Source organism: Rhinopithecus roxellana, chromosome 9 (assembly GCF_007565055.1).
Source record: "Rhinopithecus roxellana isolate Shanxi Qingling chromosome 9, ASM756505v1, whole genome shotgun sequence".
NCBI classification, from domain to species: Eukaryota; Metazoa; Chordata; class Mammalia; order Primates; family Cercopithecidae; genus Rhinopithecus; species Rhinopithecus roxellana.
This window is the reverse complement of record NC_044557.1, coordinates 112,261,981-112,288,904: the sequence shown is the minus strand read 5'-3', so window position 1 is coordinate 112,288,904 and position 26,924 is coordinate 112,261,981. Positions and strand designations below refer to the sequence as shown.

Sequence of the window (26,924 nt, the reverse complement as noted above, 5' to 3'; positions counted from 1 at the left end):
CCTTCTCGGTTATCTCTTGTCATCACTCACTTCAGCCTTTTCTGCATCATCAGCTACTGTCACACCATCCAAGAATTTCTGTGACCATCTCTACAAAAGACATCACAATCCTGAAACACAAAAGGGACTCAAAAACAAACTTCGACAGCTTAAATTTAAAATAACACTCTGTAATACTCTGCCTTCAATTTGAGTGAATGGCTCCACAAAATAAAGCAATCTAAGTTTTTTTCAAGATAGCAAAGATATTCCTGCATTTGCTTAGAATTTCTCCCTCTTCTACTTGGAGATACCTGTGGCCTCACTTTTTATAGTTTTAGTCCAAATATTTATAACATTTTTTTTTTAATGGAGTCTCGCTCTGTCACGGAAGCTGGAGTGCAGTAGTGCAATCTTGGCTCACAGCAACATCCACCTCCCGGGTTCAAACGATTCTCCTGCCTCAGCCTCTCAAGTAGCTGGGATCACAGGCCTACGCCAACACAGTGAGATAATTTTTGTATTTTTAGTAGAGACAGGGTTTCACCATGTTGGCCAGGTTGGTCTCGAACTCCTGACCGCAGGTGATCCTCCCGTCTCAGCCTCCTGATGTTTATAACTTTTTTTTTTCTTTTTTTAGAATGTCTAGAGATAAATACGAAGTCACAAGAAAAAATAGCTTTGCCTTCAATACTCACAGGAAAGCAGGAGTCATTCATTGAGTATTATAGAAATTTGAGGGGCCATTTAGATGATGGCCCACCGCACTGGGTATCAGAAAACCTGGACTCTATTCTTCATTTTCCCAAGGAATGCAGACCACAGGGCTGGGTAGAATGATTCATGCCTATAATCTTAGCACTTTGGGAGGCTGGGGTAGGAGGACTGCTTGGGCCTAGGAGTTTGAGACCCGCCTGGGCTAAAGACTCTGTCTCTACAAAATGGCAAGACTCTGTCTCTACAAAAAATAAAAAATTAGCCAGATGTGGTGGTGCACACCTGTGGTCCCAGCTACCGGGAAGGCTGAGGTGGGAGGATCGCTTGAGCCTGGGAGTTTGAGGCACCAGTGACCTGTGACTGCACCACTGCCCTCCTGCCTGGGTGGCAGAGCGAGACCCTATCTCTGAAAACAAAAAACACAGAAAAACAATGCGGACCACAGTCAAAAACCCTTTCTCTGGTCTTCTACCATTTCGTGTATGAAAGAATCGACATTCACTCTGTTCACCAACCTTTCCTCTTCCATGCAGATTTTATGACTTAGAGGGAAACAGGCTTGGCTGAAAGTATGGGTGCTTGAAAGTATGGGCTGAAAGTATGGGCTACTCGAATTCTATCATTAACTTGCTATGTGGCTTTGGGCATGTTCCCTGTAGGGTAAATGCGCATGTAAAATAAAGAGACTGGCACTAAAATCCATTCCCAAGGATAAGCCTCTTTGAGTCTGTGACTGAGACATTAAACTCAATTACTCCTCCCAGGCAGCTTCCTGATTAACTGCATCTGACTCTGATCATCTCATTCACTTGCACACTCAGTTGGCGCTGAATCAAATTTTCCCTGTGCTGAGCTCTTTGCAATCAATCTCATGCCTTTTCCACGAAGCTATAACACCTGGGTCCAGATGGGGTGTTTTGGTCCTTCTTTGTTCTTGAGCTGCACTGACTCCAGGGACCCCGGGAAGAAGAGAATTCCCACCGCCCCGAACACGCTTCCTATCCATTCTAGTGCCTTTTCTCTCTGTCAGATAAAAGCACAGTCTGACCAGCAAAGGTTTGATCTTTAAAGAAACCATTCAAGTTAAAGGCCATTTTTTGCCTCCTGAAGGAAAAGAAATCCTGACAGCCAGGCAACCAGGTCAGAGGAAATAAAAACTGGAAAAATACCCAAAGCACCTCCCATGTCTGGTGCCTGTCAGTCAGTCCCATGCCACATCTTGGCTCTCTTGTTAAAGCCACACTGAAGCAGGGCTTGCAACTCCCAGATAAGATGCCCTGACAAGAGGACAAAGTTTGCTATGGGAATTTTCTCTTCTTGGTAATAAGAAATAAGATGTTGGTTTCAAACCATGAGACCAGCTTAATTATGCTTCAGAGCTTACGTTCCAGCAGCCAGTAATAACCACCAGTTCAAAGAGATTAGAATCGAGCAGCTTTAAACTGCCTGGATATGCGATGATGGGAAGAAAGGGCCATTCAGTGTGTTCTGCAAGTTCCCCTGCCCCCCTCCCCATTATAGGCACTTTTTCTGCTCCTGATTTTTCCAGAACTATAGACAGCCACAGGGTTCTTTATTGCTGGCAAATTTTAAGTGAGGGGAGATCAAACTACATTTTAGCAATTAAATTCACTTGACTGGCTTGGCACGGTGGCTCACACCTGTATCCCAGCACTTTGGGAGGCCAAGGCAGGCAGATCACCTGAGATCAGGAGTTTAAGACCAGCCTGGCCAACGTGGTGAAACCCCTTCTCTACTGAAAACACAAAACTTAGCCAGGCGTGGTGTAATTCCAGCTACTCTAGAGACTGAGGCATGAGAATCGCTTGAATCCAGGAGGCAGAGTTTGCAGTGAGCCAAGATCACGCTACTGCACTCCAGCCTGGGCAAGAAGAGCGAAACTCAGTCTCAAAAAAATAATAACAATAAAAATAAATTCACTTGATTCAACACTATGCCTTAACTACCTTCTATCACCAAAAATGATCTTCTATCTCTTTTCCATAAGGAGTAGGAATAGATTCAGTCTTCCACAGCTAGCCTGACTTACAAACAGCCTGACTGATCACAATTCACTGAACCCTTTCTCCCATGAGAATATAAGGAATAGCACGAAACTAAATCTTAGGGTGAGATGGTGCACAGCGTGTTTATGGCATCCAAACAGCTTGGAATTTCCAGGACAGTCCTGTATTTGAAACCTCTTGCCCTACTGTGTCCACGAATACACTGCAATTTTTCAGTTTCAAGACCAGATTTTTAGTTGAGAAAGTATGATCCTTTGACTTGAGATGTAGAATTGTTTATATTCAAAAAGTATAACTGAGTTGTTATTGAAAAGATAAAGTTAAACATTACACGAATCCGACCATGTCTAAGTCACTGCATGGCATCTGCCCTGATGCCACCTCAGCCGTGTGGAAGCAGGGAGAGGTGTTGACAGAAAGGAAAAGAGGCCAAACATCAGCTCGCTGGATCTGCTTTCCAAGGCTGAGAAAAGCAGCAGAGAACAGTGGATAGAAAACCTGAACCCACTGACCTGGTTAAGTCACTGCAGGGCTGGAGGGCAGCTAGACATTATCTACCCACCCCTTCTGCCGGAAGCTGGAAGACAAGGAATAACCACAGTAGGTGGGCAACTGCACCCTTACATGACCTCAAGGCAAATGTCACTAAATCTTCTAGTGTGATCCAGCTCTTCTCTTACACTTCTCATTATCAGTCAGCTCTTTCTAGGAGCAGAGTTGTGAGGGGTTAGCCAGGGGCTGTGATGTATTGACCACAGTGTGACAGGTACTACCCTGGAGTTTTATACAGATTATCCCGCTGAATTCTTACAGTAAATTTGCAAGGCACATAGTACCAAAAATCCCCACTTTAGAGAAGAAAACTTAAGGAGATCAAGAGACTTGTCTTAGGTGGCAGGATCAGCTGGTAGCCTTCTGCATCCAAGTTCTTTCTGTTTTGGTTTGTTTATTTTCAGTAACTATTACTGGGTTTGTTATTTTTTCTGAATATTATAGTACATACCCAGTAAGGGAGAAGCCAGAACGTCAGAACTAGTCGGCCTGTCTGACTCCAGTGTCCAAGGTCTTGGCACATCACCAGGAGGCCTCCTTGATCACAATGTTCCCTCCTTTCCTGAACAACCACTGAAAACACACCCAGTGACCAGTTCCAACGGAGGCACAGCAGTATAGGGAAAGTCCACCAGAAACTGCTATATATTTGCAGTTTCTCTGTATTTTGGAATGACCCGGGCCTCCTGGACTTGAATTTAAACCAAGCAGGTTCTCTATGTATGGTGAGAAATTTAGCTTGGCTGCTGAGTGCTCAAGGCCACTCTTCCTAAGACGATTGTTTCAAAGGAAGCGGCCTTGGATAAGGGGCCACACAGAAGGGAGCTTCAGAGTCTCGGGCAGGCAGTCGGGTAAGAGGGAAGCTATGCCAAGGCTTCTCAGGAGGAGGGTGTCCAGATGGCTACTGTTTCCAGCTAAGATAACATCAAAAGCACATGCTCCCATTGGCGGAGTCCTTGACGGTCTGTCAGCAACATAGATCACAGCCACTCTCTCTTTCCATACTCTCACAGTTCTATGCGGTCAACAAGGCAGCTTTTACATCAACTTTTGCAGAAGAACAACATCCAGCAGACTTGAAGTGTTTAAGTGACTTGCCCAAGGCCACAGAACTGGTTAGAACAGGACCCGCACAGGATACCCAGCTTCCCAATTCCTGGGCCAGCGTCTGTCTCCTAAAACCCACTTCTTCTCCTGAGCGTAAGGCCAACACCCACTAGGGAAGATAATACAAGAGAAAACAATAATAATATACCTAAGAAACAGAGGTACCGTGGGGGGAGTCATCTCTTCTCTCCATTTTGGATAAGTGGGTTCACCTCTGTTCGGTGTACATACTCCCCTCCCCTTTAAGACATGTTTATGATTATTCTACATGGTTACTGTATAACTGCTAAAAATAAATCACAGCTAGGCAAATATTTTTCCTTTCTAGAGTAATCACCAGTGTCTACATGGCTGGGCTTAATCTGGTTAGTGGATTGCATTTTCCCCTCATATGAGACTGTGGATCCACAACGTACATTTCTGGTGAACTGAAACTGAAAAGAACAAGGACATGTACTATAGAAATGTGAGATTTCTAAGACATCACAGGTATCTTTTTTTTTGGAGAAAGGTCTTACTCTGTCACCCAGACTGGAAAGCAGTGGTACAACCATGGCTCACTGCAGCTTCTAACACCTGAGCTCAAGCAATCCTCCCACCTCAGCCTTCTGAGTAGCCTATAGATTACAGGTGTGGGCCACCATGCCCAGCTAATTTTTGAATTTTTGTAGAGACAGGGTCTTGCTATGTCACCCAGGCTGGCTTCAAACTGCTGGAATCAAACAGTCTCCCAGGCTTGACCTCCCAAAGGGATGGGATTACAGGCGTGAGCCACTATGCTGGCCACAGGTGTCTTTAAAGACATCAAACAGAGTGCCTGGTGTGGTAATTTACAGGGGGAAATGCAAGAGAGAAATAATACAAGTATTGCTACATACTAGTAGAATCTATATTTATCTTTACTGGACTAAAGGAACTTACAGAATCAGAAAGCAAAAACATCAATAAAAGCGTACAGTGGGTAAAAGGAGACGGGACATGAAAACCAGAGATTTGCGTTTTTACTTGTTTCCTAGTGAAACATAATATTGAGGTTTGCTACTTTGATACAGAAATGTTTCAGTAAGAAGTTCAGAAATTCTGCCTGAAGTGAACTGTCAATGCTTTAGGAAGGGACAGGAAAAAAAAAAAAAAAAAAAAAAAGAGAAAGTCACAATTAATACTAGGATGGTGCAAAAATAATTGTGGGTTTTGCCATTGAAAGTAATGGTAAAAGTCGCAATTACTTTTGCACTAACTATAACAAATCTTAGTAGATTGTTCCTTACTGGATGAGCATGCATCAAAAGCAGAAGCAAGTTTCTCAGTCCTATCAACTGATTGAGAATTTGTACAATGAATATCTTTTAGTCAATCAACAGTAGTTACAAGACATTTTAAATTATTCACAAATACCAAAATAATTATGTTATTAGATATCCGAATTAAAATGAGAAATGTGGTGCCCTCGAAGAGGGGATGGCTTTTTTTTTTTTTTAAACGGAGTCTCCCTCTGTCTCCCAGGCTGGAGTGCAGTGGCACAATCTTGGCTCACTGCAACTTCCGCCTCTCGGGTTAAAGCGATTCTCCTGCCTCAGCCTCCTGAGTAGCTGGGACTACAGGCGCCTGCCACCATGCCCAGCTAATTTTTGTATTTTTAGTAGAGATGGGGTTTCACCATATTGGCCAGGCTGGTCTTGAATTCCTGTCCTTGTGATCCGCCCATCTTGGCCTCCCAAAGTGCTGGGATTACAGGCATGAGTCACCGCGCCTCGCCTTTTTTCCTTTTTTTAACCAAATTCTGCTACTACAACATGAAACTCTCCCATCAAGGAAATGCTCAACAAGACCTTATCACCTTTAACTACTAAGAGATTTTGGCAGCCAAAATATGTGAGTCCTAATTCTTCATCCCCATTCACTTCTTTTTTTCTCTTTTTTTTTTTTTTGAGATGGAGTTTTACTCGTCTCCCAGGCTGAAGTGCGACGGTATGATCTTGGCTCACTGCAACCCCTGCCTCCCCAGTTCAAGCGATTCTCCTGCCTCAGCCTCCCAAGTAGCTGGGATTACAGGCACGAGGCACTATGCCCAGCTAATTTTTGTATTTTTAGTAGAGAAGGGGTTTCACTATGTTGGGACAGGCTGGTTTCGAACTCATGACCTCAAGTGATCCACCCTCCTCAGCCTCCCAAAGTGCTGGGATTACAGGTGTGAGCCACTGCGCCCATTCACCTCTTTCTTCATTCTATTCAATGGTAGAGCTGGCCCAATTACTTGTGGATGTGTAGAGGACATAGGTAATAAACTGGGCACACCAGTTGTGTTTTAGCACGAAAAAAACTCGGCCTCACTCATACTCTCCACTCTCATACATCTTTTTTTTTTTTTTTTTTTTTTTTGAGAGGGAGTCTCGGTCTGTCACCTAGGCTGGAGTGCAGTGACGCGATCTGGGCTCACTGCAAGCTCTGCCTCCCAGGTTCACACCATTCTCCTGCCTCAGCCTCCCAAGTAGCTGGGACTACAGGCGCCCGCCACCTCACCCGGGTAATTTTTTGTATTTTTTAGTAGAGACGGGGTTTCACTGTGTTAGCCAGGATGGTCTCGATCCCCTTACCTCGTGATCCGCCTGTCTCGGCCTCCCAAAGTGCTGGGATTACAGGCTTGAGCCACCATGCCCGGCCAACTCTCATACATCTTAAAAAAAAAAAAAAAAAAACTCCTTTCCCAATACTGATTATCTAATGCATTTCAACACTCATCAATTTCCAGAAGGAACATGTTAAGGAACCAACCCATGTACATGCAGTTCCTCATCCATCAACCTTGTTACATCCACCCAACTAACCAATCAATAAACCAGAACCAGAAAGTACTCTCAATTAAGTGCAAGATGATCGATGAAGGCCACGGAGCTGACAGTAGCATCTCCATCCTCCTTGTGATTTAGGAACTTAACGTGCATTCTCTCTTCAACTAAACATAAAGAGATCAAAAGATCACCTTTATTATGAAGCAGTGTGCCCCAAGGGCCAGATGACGAGTTCAGCAGTAAGTGCTTCTACTGTCCAGAGGGAAACATTATAGATGGTTATGTTTAGAAAATACAATAGAAAGAAGAAAGTATCTAAGCAAGGTCTTGAAGGATGACCAAGTAGAGAAATACCATGTGCTTTTCCACCAAAGGGGTTGGTGATTTCTACTGCTGTGATTAACCAAGGGAAACAACAGCCCTGAATGAAAATGAAACAACTTCCATGAACTCTTAGAAGTTATGCCAAAATGAACTTTTGATTATTGCCTTCAGTAGTTAAGATCTAGAGTGAGGTATTCCCAGTAACTTATTAGGATTGGCTTTTGAGAGTTAAAATGAATCAACACATGACTGAACAAAAATCGAGATAAAAGCCACATAAAGAAAAGAGGAAAGTTGCCAGGCCATCAAGTCTGGTCTACAACCTCCCTGAACCTGTACACACATCTAACGAGAGAATCAACATTTGCCATAGGAATTTCTGGTCAGCCACAGAAGGCTGGAACCCATTAACAGAGGCAAGACCCAGTGATGCAGAACTACAAGGGCTGCAGGCAAAGAAGCAACTTTAGAATAAACAGTCTTTGTGGGTGGGGCGTAGTGGCTCACGCCCGTAATCCCAACACTTTGGGAGGCCAAGACAGGTGGATCACTTGAGGTCAGGAGTTCAAGATCAGCCTGCCCAACATGGTAAAACCCCGTCTCTACTAAAAACAAACACAAAAAATTAGCCAGCCATGGTGGCTCACACCTGTAAGCTCAACACTTTGGGAGGCCAAGACAGGTAGATCACTTGAGGTCAGGAGTTCAAGACCAGCCTGGCCAACATGGTAAAACCTCGTCTCTACTAAAAATACAAAAGAAAAAAAAATTAGCCAAGCATGGTGGCACATGCCTGTAGTTCCAGCTACTTGGGAGGCTGAGGCAGAATTGCTTGAACTTGGGAGGCAGAGGTTACAGTGAGCTGATATCATGCCACTGCACTCCAACCTGGGCAACAGAGCGAGACTCAGTCTCAAAAAATAAATAAATAAAATAAAAAAATAAAAAGTATTTGTGGATTCCAAAGTTAACATTAAGGAAAGAGCTTTCTACACGGGAGATGAGGCAGGCTTGCTGCGAACAGACTTTGAGCATCCTTGGTAGCTGTTCTCAGTTTGATCATGTTAAACGCTAGATTTACTTGGTTCCGATTCCTGTTTATCATGGAAAGGATGCACTGGTTCCTTGTAATTTCCCTGTGAACTGACACACTGTATTGGCATTCTGAGGTCAAACCAGTGTTGGGAGAAAGAATACTGTGAGTCTGCCAAAAAGGTGACTCTCAGACTACTAACACTATTCAAGTTTCTAAGTCTGTAAGGTATGTGAGCCAAGGTAAGGAATGTCATCCTCATGTGACTAAGCCCTGGAATATTGGCAAATTTCAGTTCACTGGTATACATGAAGAGGCTAAGAGCATGACTCAGGTTCCTTATTAACAAATTAATAATAATTGCCCCTACTTTATAGGAATGTTGTGAGGAGTCACTGCTTCCGGCACTTAGGAAAGACTGCAGAAGTGTTTGCGGTGATTATTATCATTAGTACTTTCACAATCAGCATGTTTCTCATTTGAGAAAAGACTGCTAGAATGATTACGCCCACTTACTCCACTACCCGCTATCTGTGACCCAGCTCTGGGGAAATGAGAATCTGCTGCTTATCAGCCTTTGTGTGATCCAGGGAGGATGCATCCCACTCCATGAAGTCAGTCAATAAGGAGCTGACACCCTGTAAAGGACCTACAGGCTGAGGACCCAGAGTGAACCTGGGGCTCCAAGCCACAAGGGGAAACTCACCACATAGAGCTTTCGCCAGATGACAGCCCATTCTCGCAGAGTGGACGTGAGCTCCTGCACCAGGGGGAGCTCGCCAGGAATCACGGTTTCATGCTGCCTGCAAAGAACCAAATGAGGGTCACTTTATTCCAGGCTGATCCAGGCACTGCTTTACTTGATGGAGATCAGACTCCCCAACGTGCAAGGATGAGAATGAAACTGGTTGGGCATGAGGGCAGGAGTTGTGCAGGGGACTTTTATCACATCCAAGCATCTGAGAGAAGAGAGAGAATAAGACAGCACAGTCCTCAAAATGGGCTCAGTTCCTGCAATTGAACGAGCCTGCAGCCCAGCCTCGATCTTCCCAATTTGGATTTCTCCAGGAGGCTCAATTACTGAGCCAGGCTGGCTTCAGTGATTCTCAAAGATGGAAGCAAAATATGCAGCATTTTAGCTGGTACCACCAAGCAGCTGTTTCATTTGGGAGGCTGGATGGAAAGCTGTTTCATTTGGGAGGCTGGGTAGAGTCATAGTCCTGGGGCTATGACTCTACCCAGAACCTGGTTGGGGCAGGGGCCAGGGTAGGGGTGCAGGACACGGAGGCAGCACCCCTTTCTGGATAGTCCAGTGTTTTCTTATCATCTGCAGTTTCACAACATAGAAAACGTACACTTAACAAAATCCTTGCTTACTCACAGAAGACTCTCATAAAGGTAGGTACTATGTACTATGTTTATTCACATACATCCTCTCTGGCATTTTTATGATTAGCAAAAAGAAAAAAGGAGAAAGCAAGAGCAAGCAAACAAACGGGAATTGGTGGTAGGACTGCCAGGCTTAATAAGGAAAAATACAGGAGGCCTAGTTAAGTTTGAATTTCTGGTAGAGTAAGAAGATTTTTTTAGAATAAGTATGACCCATGAAATATCCGGGAAATGCTTACTATGAAAAACTACTTACTATTTGAATTGCCAATGTAACTGGGCATCCTGTACAACACTAATTGGTGTGAATGTGCCTCCCCACCTACGTTTTCACCAACATGGTGGGCAGCAGTGGAGGGAGCCCATGGCCAACCGGAAAGAGGACTTCTCCAGCAGGGCAGGAGACCTGGTTTTTGGTCCTGGTTCTGCCACCAAAGAGCTGCATGGCTTTGAGGACATCTTGACCATTATCTGTGAAATGATGGTGCTGTCATTTCTTGTTCCCTGTGCTTTTTCTGGGAGTCTGGAGTGATGAAGACCTCTGTGCTCTTGGGCGGGTCCTTCCTCTTTTTTTTTTTTTTTTTTTTTTTAACTGCTTTGGAATTCTTTTGGACTCAACCTAGCAACAGTTTCAACGTGTTCTGATGATTGGTTGTTAGTCAGAATGAAAATAAGGCCCGTTGATTACAACACGGAAATTAGAATTGGTGACATACACCTGGGAGATAACTGTCCTGTAACAAGACTGTTCTCATTTAACTATGAGTTTTCTTATCCTGTCACTTTTTGTGGAATCAAGATGATGTTCCAAAGAAATGATGTTGCCCAATTATCAGAGGTCAGTGACAGACCAATGTTGCAACTACCTACGAATTTCCAGCGGTTTGCTATGTGAAGAGGCTTAAATTCCCATTTGTGACGCATTTTGGAATGAGTGGGTTTGAGGCCAACGCCTTGAAAGATACTACTCAAAAAATGAAAGGACAGGAGTCATCGGCTCCCACACAAAGTAAAACATGTGAACCTAATTTTAGCAGTGTTAATAAGGAACAATTATCCACGAGTCACTGCAACAAAAACGCCTGTGTTCTAACATTCTCTCCTCCCTGAGGCACGGGAGCAAGTGGCACAAACTTGTCTGGGAACCAGTTTCATCAGTCTTGCTGTGACATGGGTCCAAAAATGAGGAGCAATATCTGTTATCAATTTCACTACCTTTTGGAGTTTTGAATAACATTATCTATACCGTGATATTTACACTTTTTAATGAGTTAATTTTAAGTGGAACTGTCATTCTAATTTTGTGAAATCAAGTTCATACAAAATAAAGCTTGCCAATAATAATAATAACAATAATAATAAAGAAATGATGGTGCTGAACTACAACTGGGAACGCTCTTTCTAGCTGTGAGGCTGCATGGCTCTGTGACCCAGCTATCCACTCTCTCCTCGGCCCCACTCTCCTCTCCATCAGCCCCAGGATTCCAGTCCTACCCCAGCCTCTCCTTACTGCCTCCAGAACTCTCCTGTCCAGAAACTCACCACCAACTAAGTGACCTCTCTCTCCCACTTGACTAAGTAGCTCACTCTTCTTAGCTGTCACAGAGGCAGTACTTCCCAGGACAAATGAGGTGGGCAAGATGAGGTGGGCAAAAAATACAAATATCCAAAACGTAGCAGATCTTATCTGCAGGGCACATTTGCATACATTACCTCATTCAAATCTCATGACAAGCTCATGATCAAAGTAGGGCCAGATCGTTTTCCCCTAATATGCTGTGAAAAGCCCAGGATCCCCTTGAGGCTAAATGACTCATCCAAGGCTCGGAGCTGGTAAATGTAGGCTGTCACTTAATCATCTATCTCTCAAGGATCCTAAATTGGGGGCTTCTCAGATCTTATCAGTCAGCATCCCAAATGTTTATGTGTGCAAATACACACACACACACACACACACACACACACAATCAGTGAACAGGTAATAAAAATAATGTAGAGGCAAAAGCCCTCAGTTTGCTACTTCTGTGTTTAGTATTCTGGAGAAGTAATGCAAAGGAGGAATTACATCAGTGAAAAGTTTTTCTTCATTTCTCTCTCATAGGAGAAGTAGAACTGACAAGATGACAGAAATTTTTTTTTTGGGGGGGACAGCCTCGCTCTGTCACCCAGGTTAGAGGGTAGTGGTACGATCTCAGCTCACTGTGAGCTCTGCCTCCTGGGCTGGAGTGATTCTCCTGCCTTAGCATTCCCAGTAGCTAGGATTACAGGCGCCCATCACCAAGCCCGGCTAACTTTTGTATTTTTAGTAGAGATAGGGTTTCACCATGTTGGCCAGGCTGGTTTCGAACTCCTGACCTCAAATGATCCACCTACCTCAGCCTCCCAAAGTGCTGGGATTACAGGCGTGAGCCACCACGCCTGGCCTGAGATGACAGAGCTATTAACATACATAAGGCATTAATGCCCTAAGATTATCATTAATGATAATGTTACATCTTCATCATTTTGGGGGAATCTTCCCAGCTTGGAACTTACCCCAGGTCTTCCACAGTTGCCTCTTTCAAATGGATATACGTTTCAGGGAAAATGCCCTACAGAGAAAAGAATTTTGGTTATATGGCCATAAAAACAAAACAAAAACAAAAGCCAAACAAAAACCACCTCAGCCCAAAGTAAAGAGAATAAATGTGAACACCCAGGCAACAGCTAAACTCCTGAGATCAGGTTTGCAGGACATTACTTATACTGGCTGGCTACCTCAACAAAAGCATGGTGGAAACATCAAAAAAGCAGAAATTAAAATTTGGGTTCAGAGAGCGTAGGATAATTTGTGAATGAAGAGGCAAACATGCTGTGTCAGCTCAGAGATAACATAATGGGAAGGAGTGTAACTCTGAGCTCCTAAACCCCTCAGATGCTACTTGCCATGAGATGCTTTCCCATAAAGGGTTTCACATAAGGGATGACATGGAAACTGTGCTGTACTCAGTAGCCCATAAAATAAGTCATCCCTCAGAATATGCAAGGGATTGGTTCCAGAAACTCCCTTCCCACAAAGCATATACCCAAATCTGCACATACTCAAGTATGGCACGCAGCCCTGCACAACCTGCATGTACTTTTACATAGGTTTCATGTCCCAAGAATATTGTAATTATGATTTGCATTTGGCTAAAAAAAAAAAATCCATGTGTAAGTGCTGCGGAGTTCAAACCCACATTTTTCATGGGTCAACTACATAGTGATTTTTCTAAAGTCGTTCCTCTCAGCACTCCCACTTAAACCAAATGCACTCAAAATCAACGGGTGTTAGTTACCTGGTTATTTTCAGCACCTCACAGTCTCAAACTGCTCTCCATTCTATATCCCTAAGAGGCAATTCTACATCAGCATTGTAACACTGCCCCTGGGGAACACTTAGGCCTGGAAAGACCTAAGAGAAAGAGGAGAAACTGGTGGACAGAAATCGGAGAACGGAGGACCAGATCTAACCAACAGGAAGCAAGTCCCAGATGTGAGTGTTCTTATGCGTACCAAAGCTTCTGCTGTTTACTGTGTGATATGTTCACACACAGACAGAGGAGATGCCATCTGGAGACAGTGATGCTGATCTGTTTCATGGTATCTTACATGGAGCTTATAGCTGGCACTGTTGGCTAATTGCTCCTAGCCCTATTCCTGGAAGAGTTGGTGTGAACTCCATGAACATGACACGTCACGGGTGGCTGATCATAAAGGTGGGAGGGGATGTCCGAGTGCCCAGAGGCATATATACCCACTGATCCTTACTCCACTCAGACAGGAAACCAGTGAACATTGACAAGGTTGTTCTTGTGTCCAGTTGCATGTGCTATATTTGTCTGTACAATACTCTGCTTTCTCTCTTTTAATCCATTGCCAATAAAAGAGGAAACAGCAAGAACATTTGAGATCAAGCTGCTCCTAGCACTGGTGATGACAGAGTGGATCCTGCACATGCTTTCCCACCAGACACAGAGCCCCAGAATAAAAAGGCATCCCTTCTCCTCCTTGCTTTGAGAAGCAGGCAGACGTTGGGAACATGAGTGAGAAAGTATGACTCTAATTCCATTACTGATGAGACCAAGAACACACACAGACGCAAGGTGACAATGACCTCTTTCATTATGGAGGTGGGATTCAGAACCATTTTGGAAAACTGATCAAAAAATTGAAAACAAAAATTAAATGTGTGTCTCCTGTGGGGCACAGTAGACAGGACATTTTCTCAATGTGCCACCTCTCAGGTCAGGTGAGCTTGGCCAGGGAATTCTATAAGTATAAAAGATACATGCGTAAGCACACCATCTAAGTGAAAAAGAAGGAGATAAGTCTTCTGACTTTATTCATTCATGCATTCATTCATTTATTCATTCTTTGAGACAGGCTCACTCTGTCGCCCAGACTGGAGTACAGTGGCACAATTTCGGCTCACTGCAACCTCCGCCCCCCCGGGGATCAAGCAATTCTCCTGCCTCAGCATCCCAAGTAGCTAGGATTACAGGCATGCACCACCATGCCCAGCTAATTTTTGTATTTTTAGTAGAGACAGGATTTCACCATATTAGCCAGGCTGGTCTTGAACTCTTGACCTCAAGTGATCCGCTCACCTCAGCCTACCAAAGTGCTGGGATTACAGGCGTGAGCCCCCGTGTCTGGTCTATTTAACTTTTTTAATGATCAAAACAGGGAACTGTCCTTCGCAGCGCCTGGCATGCAGCAGGCACTGAGTAAACATCTGCTGAATACAGCAATGAGGAAGGCGGGTGTTCAGTTCACAAACTGTGTGCGATTCCTCTGGGGCCTGATTTCTGCAGTTCGGAAGCTCTAGGCCTGTCCCTAGGATGCCTAAGGAACTGTGGGTGTTTCTTCTGCCTGCTGTGCCGCTGCACCATGGTAAATGATTTGTTGACTGTCATCTCTGCGGGGAACCAAACTGGGATGTTGGGAATTAACCTTGAAGACATTACACTAAGTGAAATAGGCCAGTCACAAAAGGACAAATACTGTATGGCTCCACTTACACCTGGAGTAGTTAAATTCATAAAGACAGAAAGTACAATGGGGGTTCTGAGAAGCTTGCAGGGGATGGGGGACAATGGGAAGTTGGTATCTAAAAGGGACAGAATTTTAGTTTGGAAAGATGAAAGACTTCTGGAGATGGATGGTGTTGATGGTTGTACAACAATGAGCATGTACTTAGTGCCACTGAAATGCACACTTACAAATGGCTAAGATGGTAAGTTTTATGTTATATATATTTTTACCACAATAAAAAAAAGTCCAAAACTCATAAAAAAAGCAGGAGTGGGGCGGGGGAGGTGCTGAGCAGAGATAAACTGTTTAGTTACAAGGATCCAATTCTGGACGTCAAAAGTGAAATGTTACATTGCTACTACAAAAGAATATCCTTGCTGAAGGTTTTTGAAATCAGAAGGTAAAGGACCAATTAAAATTCTCATGTATTCACAATCTGGTGACTAGTCCCTCCTAATAAATGGAGAACATTCAAGTTAGAAGTATTCAGAAACATAACTGCACAGTGATGAATTTTGTGACATCTAAGCAGATCATAAGCAGACGATTCATACTGGGTGTTCAGACATGATTGTTTTCATATTAAAAGAATATTTAAGGCAGGGCACATTGGATCATGCCTGTAATCCCAGCACTTCAGGAAGCCAAGACAAGAGGATCGCTTGAGCCCAGGAGTTCAAGACCAGCCTGAGCAACAAACTGAGACCACCGTCTCTACAAAAAATTAAAAAATTAGTACAGAATGGTGGCACATGCCAATGGTCCCAGCTACACAGGAGGCTGAGGCAGAAGGATTGCTTGCGCCCAGGAGGTCAAGGCTGCAGCGAACCACGATTACGCCACTGTACTCCAGTCTGAGCAACAGACTGAGATCCTGTCTCAAATATATGTATGTATGTATGTATGTGTTATATTACCACTCTGTCATCTGTAGGCTTCACCTTTCCATGATGACACTTGGCAATTTACAGTCATAGAATTGCTCTGGTAAATTTGATGCTTATAGAATGTCTTCTATGCCACGACGGCACACAGAAAGTCAGAGTAAACCTAGGTCATGTGTTTCTGATTTACAGCCTATCTCTCGAGGTTCTGCTTTTCCTTGCTCCTTGTTAAGCCACCCACTTGAGTAGAAAAATAAACTAATGATTTTCTAGATGTTGCCCTTATCCACACTCCCACAATTCCGCCGGGATCAATAATCAGTTTCGGAAAAGCACTTGGCTTCTTCGATTTGTAAAACCACTAGCTCCTTTTATCACTCTAAATGACTGAGTCAGCTTATAAATGACACCAAGAATTTCCATTAAAACATTAGGGCTTGCAAGTAGCTCTGCCCCCTAAAGATGGAGAAATGAGGGACAAAACACAGGAGAGCATTTCTAATGAGCTGATCTCTTAATGAAGGGGTGTCAAAAGCAGAGCAGAATTCACAGCAACTGAATCTGAATTCCCTGTATTTTCCCTGGATCTCTCCACACGAAGGATATTTCGACTTAAAACAACCATCAAATAAATGCATGGCCCTTGTCTGTGTCATCGTTTCATTGAATTAGAAAGTTTTTCTTTACTATCAAGAGAACAAAGAGAAACTCTCACTAAAAGATTTCTTCTAAAGGATGAGATTTTAAGTTTAAAGGTTTTAAGCACTCCTTAATGAACACAAAAAAATTAAAAACATATCCAGAATTTATCATTTAGATCCCGGTGGGGCACCCTATCTATCTACCGTTCAAAGCCAACAACAATGGCACTATTAGCTAGATTGATTTTTACATACACAAGGCCCTCCGTATCATGGGTTCAACCAACCGATGATTAAAAATATAGAAAAAAAAAAAGTAAGCAGACGTTTATTTCCTTGTCATTATTCCCTAAACAATATGGTATAATAACTATTTACATAGCATTTACATTGTATTGGGTATTATAAATGATCTAGACATGATTTAAAGTACACAGGAGGAAACGCAGAGGTTATATGCAAATGCGACACCATTTTATATCAGGGACTTGAGCATCCATGGATTTCGGTATTGTGGGGATCCTGGAACCAATCCCCTGTGGAAATAAGGAACGACTGTATTAAAAAATCATAGGATACTTTGGAAAGCAAGGTCTTCCATGTTCAAAAGGATCCTTACATACTGTAGTCTGTGAAAAGGAAGACCTGATCTAGGACCTTGGTTGAATGTAATTGAATTTCCCAGTGAAAAATCAAGAGTTTCATTTGTTCCTTAAGTTCATCACATAATTTTGAGGATGGCCTTTTGTTTATTGTTTTTAAATTAACATTTTTTTTTAAAAAAAAGATTGGGAATTAAGTGACATAAGTATTCTTACTGTTTAACAAATTCGGAACATCAAAATTGTTAGCTCTAATTGTGCTTTGAAATAACTACCACCTCCATAACCCTGAGTAAAATTAACACCAATAGGGCTAAAAAAGCAGGAGTGGCCATATCAAGTACTCTGTGCCACTGAGGATCCCAGAAGAAAAGTTTTCACTTGAATTCTATCATGTTCTCATTTATTCTGGCATGCCTGCTGTCTTGGACCCCTATTTGACGGCCCAGAGAAACTGAAGTCAGCAAGAGATTAAATGAAAATAATTTGGTTTGAAATAAAGACGTGTGACACAAGAATAACTGTGGGTAGAAAAGTTCATTCTCTGGCTTGGGGTGAGAAAAAAGGATCAAAATTGCGGGAGTTGCATTAAAAGCAAACATTCCTTTATTGTGCTAGATTAGTAAACTGTCAAAGTTAACAAAATGTGTATGTGCACACATACGTGTGCAAACACTGAGTGTGATTTAAGCATCAATAATGAAGAAGCAGTCCTGGTTTCTAATGAACTATACCTGTAGAAAGGTGTTTTCCTGGACCCTATACTCTTTGGAGAGTTGGGTGTGTAACATCAGCCTGTTTGTGCAGGATTACGTCTTTCTCATGCTGTCCGTGAAGAGTAAGAACCGTGGGTCTGGTTTTGTTTTTTCACTCCTCTTTTGATAAATTCTAAAACGTTTCTCTCATCCCTTTCCTAATTTGCTATTTGGCATGTGAACTAATTGTGAAATAATATGGGCCTATCAACTCTGCTCTTTCAAAAGGAAGTGCTGACATGTCATGCTGCCCCAGTGAGCAGTATCAAAGGAAAAGTGCTGACAAGACCTAAAAGAAACTGAGGGGGGTATTAACATAATTAATAGATTTTCTTTAGCCTGACGATTAGTAGTTTTGGCACCGGCAAAAGGATCCATTTAGGTCAGTATTTTTCAAACTGTGCCTTTGTTGCACAGTAAGAGATACATTCTTACGGCAACCAGTACTACATACGAAATACATAAAATATAATAAAAACAATAAATCATATACCTAAAATAAAAGTTTCACAAAACAGTACTTACCATTGCATCTCATGTTCTCTACTTTTTGGTTTCATTTTTTGGAAAAAATTGGTTATAATCCACCATATTGATTTCATAATGTATTACTGGGGTATGAGGCTCACAATATGAAAACCACTCTTGTTTATCCAATTTACAATGAAGGAAAGGAGCAAGTGGAAATGGGGAGATCCTTTAGCTTGGAATGGTAGCATTGGAAGTAAAGGATAAAGGAAGAAATATGGATCCACCCCTCCCGGAAAGACAGATCCCACTAGAGCAATGAATGTGTTACCAACTTGCTTAACTTGAGGGACAGGAAGTAAGAAGTCTTCCAGGACTCTCTCCTTGAATTGGCTGGTGGGAAATATAGTCAATGGGATTGACACTATTACATTTAGGCAGTGAGGTCAGAGAATTTGCTTTCAAATTCAAAGAAGAGCCAACAAAGAGAAAGCAAACTAGGTCTAGAGACAGCAGAGAGCAGAGGAGAGGGTCACATAGCACAGTACAAAACTAGCGGACAGATTCCAAACGAAATAAAAAGTGGATGAGAAGTCATACCTTTTTAGATTTATTTTGGAGGGTATATCCTCTGTACCAACCTGTCAGAGCAAAAGAGAACACAAAATATTTTATGTTTTCTGGGATATCAGAAAGGTATTAGCAATATATTCTCTCGTGTTCTATTAGCAATACTGGGAAGCAACAATTGACAGAGATGATTAACAGTACGTTAGAAGATAAATGTTTTAGTTTATTACACAATAAAAATCTAATTGAATTTTAGAGTTGTATTCTCTTAATAACAATCGGATTTAAAATTCACATAGAACCTAGCCTCATCTCTACTCCTTTGGAGGAAGAATAGAACAAAGAAAAAAAAAAAAAAAAAAAAAAACCACACGACATCTCGTTTCTTATCACCCTAATACCTTACAGTCATTTAATAAATGTTTTTGCATGAATAAGTATGGACTTTCATTGTATACATGCTTTCTACATGTCACCTTATACCATTAAATTTTTTTTTTTAATAACTTATATTTGCTGTAACTCTTCTGAGTTCCCAAGTTAAGAACCACCATTCTGGGAAAATTTTAAATTGAACTAGCATATCTTATGGAGACAAATATTTGCACTTTAAAAATAATCCAAATAATGAGTAATAAAACGAAATTGTGTGCAATTCTTGGTAATGCTAAAAGCAACACCCCCCCCCCCCCACCTCGCTCCCCATAAGAAGATCTTATGTGTTTGCTTGCTGAGGCTTTAGGTAAAGGCTTTAACTTCTTTTTAAAAATTCCGGCCAGGCACGGTGGCTCACGCCTGTAATCCCAGCACTTTGGGAGGCTGAGGCAGGCAGATCATGAGGTCAGGAGTTTAAGACCAGCCTGGCCAACATGGCGAAACCCCATATCTATTAAAAATATAAAAGTTAGCCAGGCGTGGTGGTGCATGCCTGTAATCCCAGCTACTCAGGAGGCTGAGGCAGGAGAATCCCTTGCACCTGGGAGGCAGAGGTTGCAGTTAGCCGAGATCACACCACTGCACTGTAACCTAGGTGACAGAGCGAGACTCCGTTTCCAAAAAAAAAAAAAAATTCCAATTTAGGCACACACCCCTACAGATATTTTCCAACCCTCAATCTTCTAGAGAGTATATAATTTAATCTGTCCCTAAACAGATTTTTTATATTAACTATTTGCTGAACACCTACTATAGGAAGTTCACTGTGATAATTTCTCTCATTCTCCATGCCCATCAACTAAAGCATCAGTGTGGTCATCTTACCCAGGTAAACGCTGTGGTATTAGGTTCGTGCAAAAGTAATTGTGGTTTTTGCCACTAAAAGTAACGGCACACATATATAACGTAGCCATACACACACAGTGAGTAGATGCAAACTGTAATTAAAACTCCAGGCATCTGCCAATAGGATCCTAGAACTCTCTTGTAATTTGTTCTACATGAAATCAACCAGAAAATAGACACATACTCTATTTCATACATGTTACAAGTAGAAAACTGAATTTACCTTCTTTAGGCATATATCCAATAATATTTTCGCAAATATTATTGTAAAAGTAATATTTCACAAATATTTTAAACTGTGGCATTCAGACATTGAAAGGATTTGTTAGGTTTTACAGCGAGGCATGGAGTACTATGCTGTGGAATTGTGGCTTGCATCAAGGCACATGGCTGAGAAAAAGATATCTAAACAGGAAACACTTCCCCCGATTTAGGATGCCAAGTGTAAGAGATTCAGGAATAAGAAGGATACTAAGCTAAGCATTGTTCCCCAGGTCTCAAGGTCTGTACCTATGTGTATATACTTGCTTGGTTGTATGAAAACATGAAAATGGGCTTTTGCATGACTAAATGGCTTCGAATTCACCCTGGGACAAGAGTGGAGCGCAAGGGGAGCAGGCTGAGAAACAAGATCTTCATCTTTTCCAAGTAGTTTTCGTAGCTCTGTGCTGTCAAAGCCAAGCTGTCACAATACAAACTTCATTCCACTTTCAAAGAAGAATTTATCTGTACTTTTGTAAACAGTATTTTGCACAGCCATTCATCAAGGAGTTATGCTTCCTAAGCCTGTCACTGTTGAAAAAACTTTTTTTTTTTTTTAATCTCCTATGTCTTCTCTAGAATTGTGGTATGTGTATAAGCCCTATCTAAAGGCACAAAATTATCATGCTGAATTTGTAAACATGAATGTTCATTTTCCTTGTATCACGCATAAGAGAACAGATCTACCTCTGGAGCTTTAAGCATATACTGTCAGAACTCCATAAATTCTATTTTAATAACTGCACAGAATATGGTAACAGTTCACGAGTATGTTCGCTCATTTCCACATTACATACCTGGGTTGTCATACAAGCAAGAATCCAGTTTTCCAATTAATCCCGCGTATTTACAGTAAGATGATCATAATTAAATATAGTTTGCTATTAGGGTTAAGAAGGCATAATGCAAAGACGCAGCTGCAATCGGTGGGTGGTGTGAACTGGTCAGCAGGATCTCAGATGCTTTCTTAAGTTATTCCACTATTAAAATAAAGGGAATGGTGAGGGGATAATGAGTCCAGAGGGCTACTCTTGTCTACATTTAGGGGAAGTAACAGTTGCAAAAAGCAAGTTCATAGCAACCATGGCGAACACCAACTTATTCTAGGCTGAGGGTTGCTCTTTCAGGAGGCTCACAAGTCATTTCTGCTTTCTTGGGATTGCTCTAATCCAGAATAAAAATCTGTCCTCTCCAATTGAAAGTAACAGAGAGTTGCTAATTCCACTGTCAAAATTATTTACTTTATACCTGGCTTCTCAAGTAATCTCCATGAGTCAGGACTCTCATCTGCTCCATTTCACTTCAGTGATCCAAATGTCTCTCTGGCTGCTGCACACTGTCTGTCCAACAGATCCCTTACCTGATTCTTCTCCTCGCTACATGCAGTCATTCTACAAATCTTTATTAAGCACTAATTAAGAACCAGGATGTAGTGGAAAGCAAGAGTTCACATGAAGATTATTACACTCTAATGTTAAAAATATATACAAGTAGGATGAGCTGAGATAACGACAGTGCGAAGAGGAAGACGTGCTCCAGGAAAGTAACATGGCAGAGAATGGTTGGTAACATGGCACATTATTTTAAATATGGTGACTGAGGACAGATTACTCTAAGAAGCTAAAAGGAATGAGCCATTAACAGATCTGGGCAAAAAAACTTCCAGACAGGAACAAATCAAGCGAGGAAGCTGTGAGGCAAGAGTAAACCTGAAGTTCAAAGACAGAAGAAAAATGGCACGGCCAGAGTTTAGCACAAGAGACTGAGATAGGGAGAGGCAATAAGAAGGTAGTTAGAGGAGGCCTGGTTCTCAACCCTGGACACCGAGGAGATCCACCAGGAACTTTTACAAATACTGATGCCTGGGCCACACCACCAAATCTTCTGATTTAACTGGACTGGGGTGAGGCCCAGACTTAATGCTTCTAAAAAGGCCCCCCGGTAATGCTGATGTGTAGCCAAGATTAATTACCAGACATAGGTATTATATGCCATGGAGAAATTCAAGTTTTATTCTAAGTACAGCAGGAAGCATTGGAGGGTTTCATATGTCATCATGCCTTATGCTTATGCTTTTTTTTTTTTTTTTTTTTTTTTTTTTGAGACAGTCCTGTCACCCAGGCTGGAGTGCAGTGGTGCAATCTTGGCTCACTGCAACCTCCTCCTCCAAGCTTCAAGCAATTCTCACACTTCATCCTCCTCAGCAGCTGGGATTACAGAGCTGTGCCACTATGCCCAGGTAATTTCGTGTATTTTAAGTAGAGACAGGGTTTCACCATGTTGGCCAGACTGGTCTTGAACTCCTGACCTCAACTGATCCACCTGCCTCAGCCTCCCAAAATGCTGGGATTACAGACGTGAGCCACTGTGCCTGGCTGCCTTAGGCTTTTAAAAGAGCATCCTTGCTGCTATATGGGAATGGATTGTGGGATGTGAGGTGTAGTAGAAAGAGGAACACCAAAGGGGAGTGGTGGGTGCAGCGAACAGGAGGAGAGATGAAAAAAAAGCAGGAGATATATATATATATTTGTGAGGTTTTTTATTTTTTATTTTTTTGTTTTTTTCTTGTGGCAGGATCTCACTCTGTCACCCAGACTGGAGTGCAGTGGCACAATCATGGCTCATTGCAACCTTTGCCACCCTGGCTCAATGGATCCCACCTCAGCACCCACCCCTGACCCCTGGTAGCTGGGACTACAGGCACATGCCACCACGCCCGGCTATTTTTTGCATTTTTTATAGAGACGGCATCTCCCCATGTTGCCAGGCTGGTCTCGGACTCCTGGACTCAAGCAGTTCGCCTGCCTAGACCTCCCAAAGTGCTAGGATTATAGGCGTGAGCCACCACACCCAGGCACATGATATATATGAATCAACAGGCATTGCTCATGACTTTGCTGCAGGTGGCCATGAATGGGGGAGTAAAGGCAAATTCTCAAAAGTATTTGTATCTTGGGCTTAAGCAAATAGGAGGACGGTAGTCTTTGGTATACGAAGATTGAAGAAAGGAAAAACTTGCGGAATGGGAATCAGGACAGAATCAGGAGATGGATCCTGGCCCTTCTGCTCTCCCTCCTGGGCAGTGAGTCCTGAGCCATGGGGTGGAGCAGAGTGACTTGGGCATTTGCAATGGGGGAGGGCTGCACATCCGCAGAGGGATCCAGACTGGCTTGGCATGTCAGAGCCCCGGGGGAATGAGCTGGGCATCCATGTAAGGGAGCAAACGGGGTGTCAGAGCCTAAGTGAGGCGAGGGAGTATCCGCACACAGGACTTGGGGGTGGTGCACCGGCCTTGGATATCAGAGCAAAAACAGGGTGAAGGGGGTGTTACCATGGGAGACAGCATGCTAATGGGGATGAGTGATCAGTTACATACAAGGAAACTGATCAAATAGCTAAATCTATTAAAAAAATGGGAAGCTAGGTTTCTTACTATTATACAATGGAGCTATAAGCCCCAGAAGGGAAAAATCTTGAATGAACCCTGTGCTGCCGGATTGAGATTAAAGGCATCCATGTGAATTCATGACTTTATATACACATGGATCAGTCAAAATGAACAGGTATTAATCTATAAGTATACAAATGCATACTACCCCTAGTTGAATTACCTAGTTAGTTCCTATTTTTCTGTCCCCAGGAGAGATGATAAAGGGAGCTCTCAGAAAAAGAGCTATGTCACTGGGAAAGTGCAACCAGTCCCAAACTAGGGAGGAGGACAGACGGTCCCATGAGGAACGAATCCAAGAAAAAAAAGAACTGAGAAATGATCTTATCTGTCTGAACATATTAAAAGGCAGGCAACAATTCTATCAGCAACCTTGAGTATGAAATAGAGGTACATTCACAGAGAATGAAGAAAAAAAGGAATTAGCTCTAGAAAAACATATTATTCAAGAAAGGAAATGTAATCAGGTAAATCCCACAGCCTCTGTTGCTTCCACTACATAGCCATAACAACCCAAATCCTAAGTGTTTAAAAAAAAACTCAGGAGGCAGAGGCAGGAGAATCGCTTGAACCTGGAGGAAGGGGTTGCAGTGAGCTGAGATCACGCCGCTGCACTCCAGCCTGGGAGATAGAGTGAGACTCGGTCTCAAAAAAAAAAAAAAAAAATTGTATCTATATTTGCTTTTCTAAGAGGGATTAATAGGCATCTGTATGGTTGGTGGGGTATACAGAAGAGTGAAATCCTTATCTTCCACAGTAAGAAATGAATTTAGAAATAAAGATATTTATGCCACAAAAATTGGCTGAAAGAGTTGAAAGACTTCTGAAAAAGCTGAAACTCCTCAGAATTCAAGGAGTTAAAAAGGGTCTCCTGTTTTTCATTGTAAACCTTGTAGAAATGGTCTGGATGTTTAAATTTATAAACATATATGACTGATAAAATTTAAAAAATATACAGCTGATAAATCCTGGTAGGCCAGAACTAGGCAAAGGCAAAATTATAGGGATAGAAAACGGATGAGTAGTTGCCAAGTACTCAGGGTGGCATGGGGACATGGGAGAACTCTGGGGCTGACAGAATGGTTTTGTAGCTTGACCATGGTTGTTTCATGATTGCATGCATTTGTCAAAACCTGCAGAATTTTACACTAAAAAGGGTGAATTTTACTCCATGCAAATTATAACTCTAAAAAAAAGACACAGTGAGATACTATCCACCCACTGGAATGGCTAAAGGTAAAAAGATTGACTGCGCCAATCACTGGTAAGGAGATGGAGCAATTGGAACTCCCTTCCATTGCTGGTGGTTTCTTATAAAGTTAAACTTACACTTATCCTATGACCTGGTCACATCCTCACTCTGATGCTTTATAAGAATGTTTATGAATGCTTTATTTTTAATAGTCAAAAGCTGGAACCCATCGAAATGTACATTAATGGGAGTATCAACAAACAATGTTACATGTACATACTATATTATTTACTATAAAATATAATATGTAATAAATTTATATTTGGCAATACACAGGAATAAACTACGGATGTGCAACATCATGGATGAACCTAAAAACCATTACAATAAGTGAAAGAGACCAAACACAAAAGACACATCTAATTCCACTGATATGACATTGACTCACAGGTAAAACCAACTCGCAGTGATCTAAACCAGATTGGTGGCTGTTTACTGAGGATGCGAACCGTGTGGATAAAGATACCAAGGAATTTTCTGGGGTGAGGGAAATGTGTTTTATCTTGATTGGAATGTTTAGGTATATAAGCTGCATTCATTTCATAAAACACACTGAACTATAAATCTAAGATGAGTGCACTGTGTTGCATATAAATTTTACTGCAATTTTTTTAAATGTAAACACTGACACTGTCAAGTGAATATCAGTCTATAAAGTAACCACCTCAAAGTAACACAGAATTGCATTCTGAAATATGACTGAATATTTTTGTTTGGAAATGTCTCTGAAACAAGTTTGAGTCAAGTGTGAAAAAGCACAGAACTATTTCTCCATTACTTTACGTGGTATTGTGTCTTCCCAAAGACATTATTCATCTTAATTACTACTGCATGCTCCAAAATTCATTCTGAACAAGTTTTGCTATTTCCAGAAGTTCAATTGCAGATTGGAGATTCATTTCTCCAGTGAACAATTAGTTACAGATGTTAGGAAAGCAAAGTACTCAATGTCTCCGTGTCCTAAATCTTACTTAATAATGGAAAGAAAAAAATATATGTGTAAACACACAAGCATATAAACAAGAAAAGTAATTTCATATAGGGCTAAAAGTTACGAAGGAATAGAAGAGGCTAGCCTGGGGAAGGCCAACTCCTGAGAATGAAGCTACTTTAGAAAACATGGTTAGAAAATTCTCTCTGGGCGTGGTGGCTCACATCTGTAATTCCAGGACTTTGGGAGGCTGAGGTGGGAGACCAGCCTGGGCAACATAGCCAAAACCCTGACTCTACAAAAAACTAAAAATAAAATAACTAGCCAGGTGAGGTGGCACACACTCATAGTCCTAGCTACTAGGGAAGCCAAGGTCAGAGGAGCCCTTGAGCCCAAAAGTTGGAGGCTGCAGTCAGCTATGATTGCGCCACTGCACTCTAGCCTGGGCAACAGAGTGAGATCCTGTCAAGACAGATAGAAGGACAAAAAGACAGAGAGAGCGTGAGAGAGAGAGAAAGGAAGGAAAGAATAAAGGAAGGAAGGAAGAAAGGAAGAAAGGGAGGAAGGGAGGAAGGAAGGGAGAGAGGGACGGAGGGAGGGACGGAGGGAGGGAGGGAGGCAAGAAAATTGTCTCTCTCTGAGGATGTGCATTTAGGCTGAGGACTTACACTACTAAAGTGGTCCATTCATTCATTATACATGAAAACACTTATTGAACACCAGTGTGCCAGACACTGTCTTCAAGGAAGAAGGAAACATATCTGTAAACAAATAACTAAATACAAAAGGGCTTTTAATGGTAATGCTTGTAGACGCTGGCACACAAAAGAGAAAGTCATGAATATGCTGAAAACTCAGA

At 42.1% G+C, this 26,924-nt stretch overlaps 1 protein-coding gene across 2 annotated transcripts in view; it reads right to left on the bottom strand.

Annotated features, from left to right (window-relative positions):
* The window catches only part of DOCK5 (dedicator of cytokinesis 5), a 238,167-nt gene that overhangs the window by 133,580 nt on the left and 77,663 nt on the right, over positions 1–26,924 (bottom strand). Inside the window, exons 3-5 of one of the 2 annotated variants that reach the window (XM_010378154.2) lie at positions 18,923–18,963; positions 12,453–12,508; positions 9,235–9,331 (exon numbers count right to left, since the gene is read on the bottom strand). In XM_010378154.2, the coding sequence (XP_010376456.2) occupies positions 9,235–9,331; positions 12,453–12,508; positions 18,923–18,963 (194 nt within the window). Of the gene's footprint in view, positions 1–9,234; positions 9,332–12,452; positions 12,509–16,597; positions 17,034–18,922; positions 18,964–26,924 lie in introns of those variants that run through there. The other variant, XM_030937398.1, reaches the window with a different exon arrangement.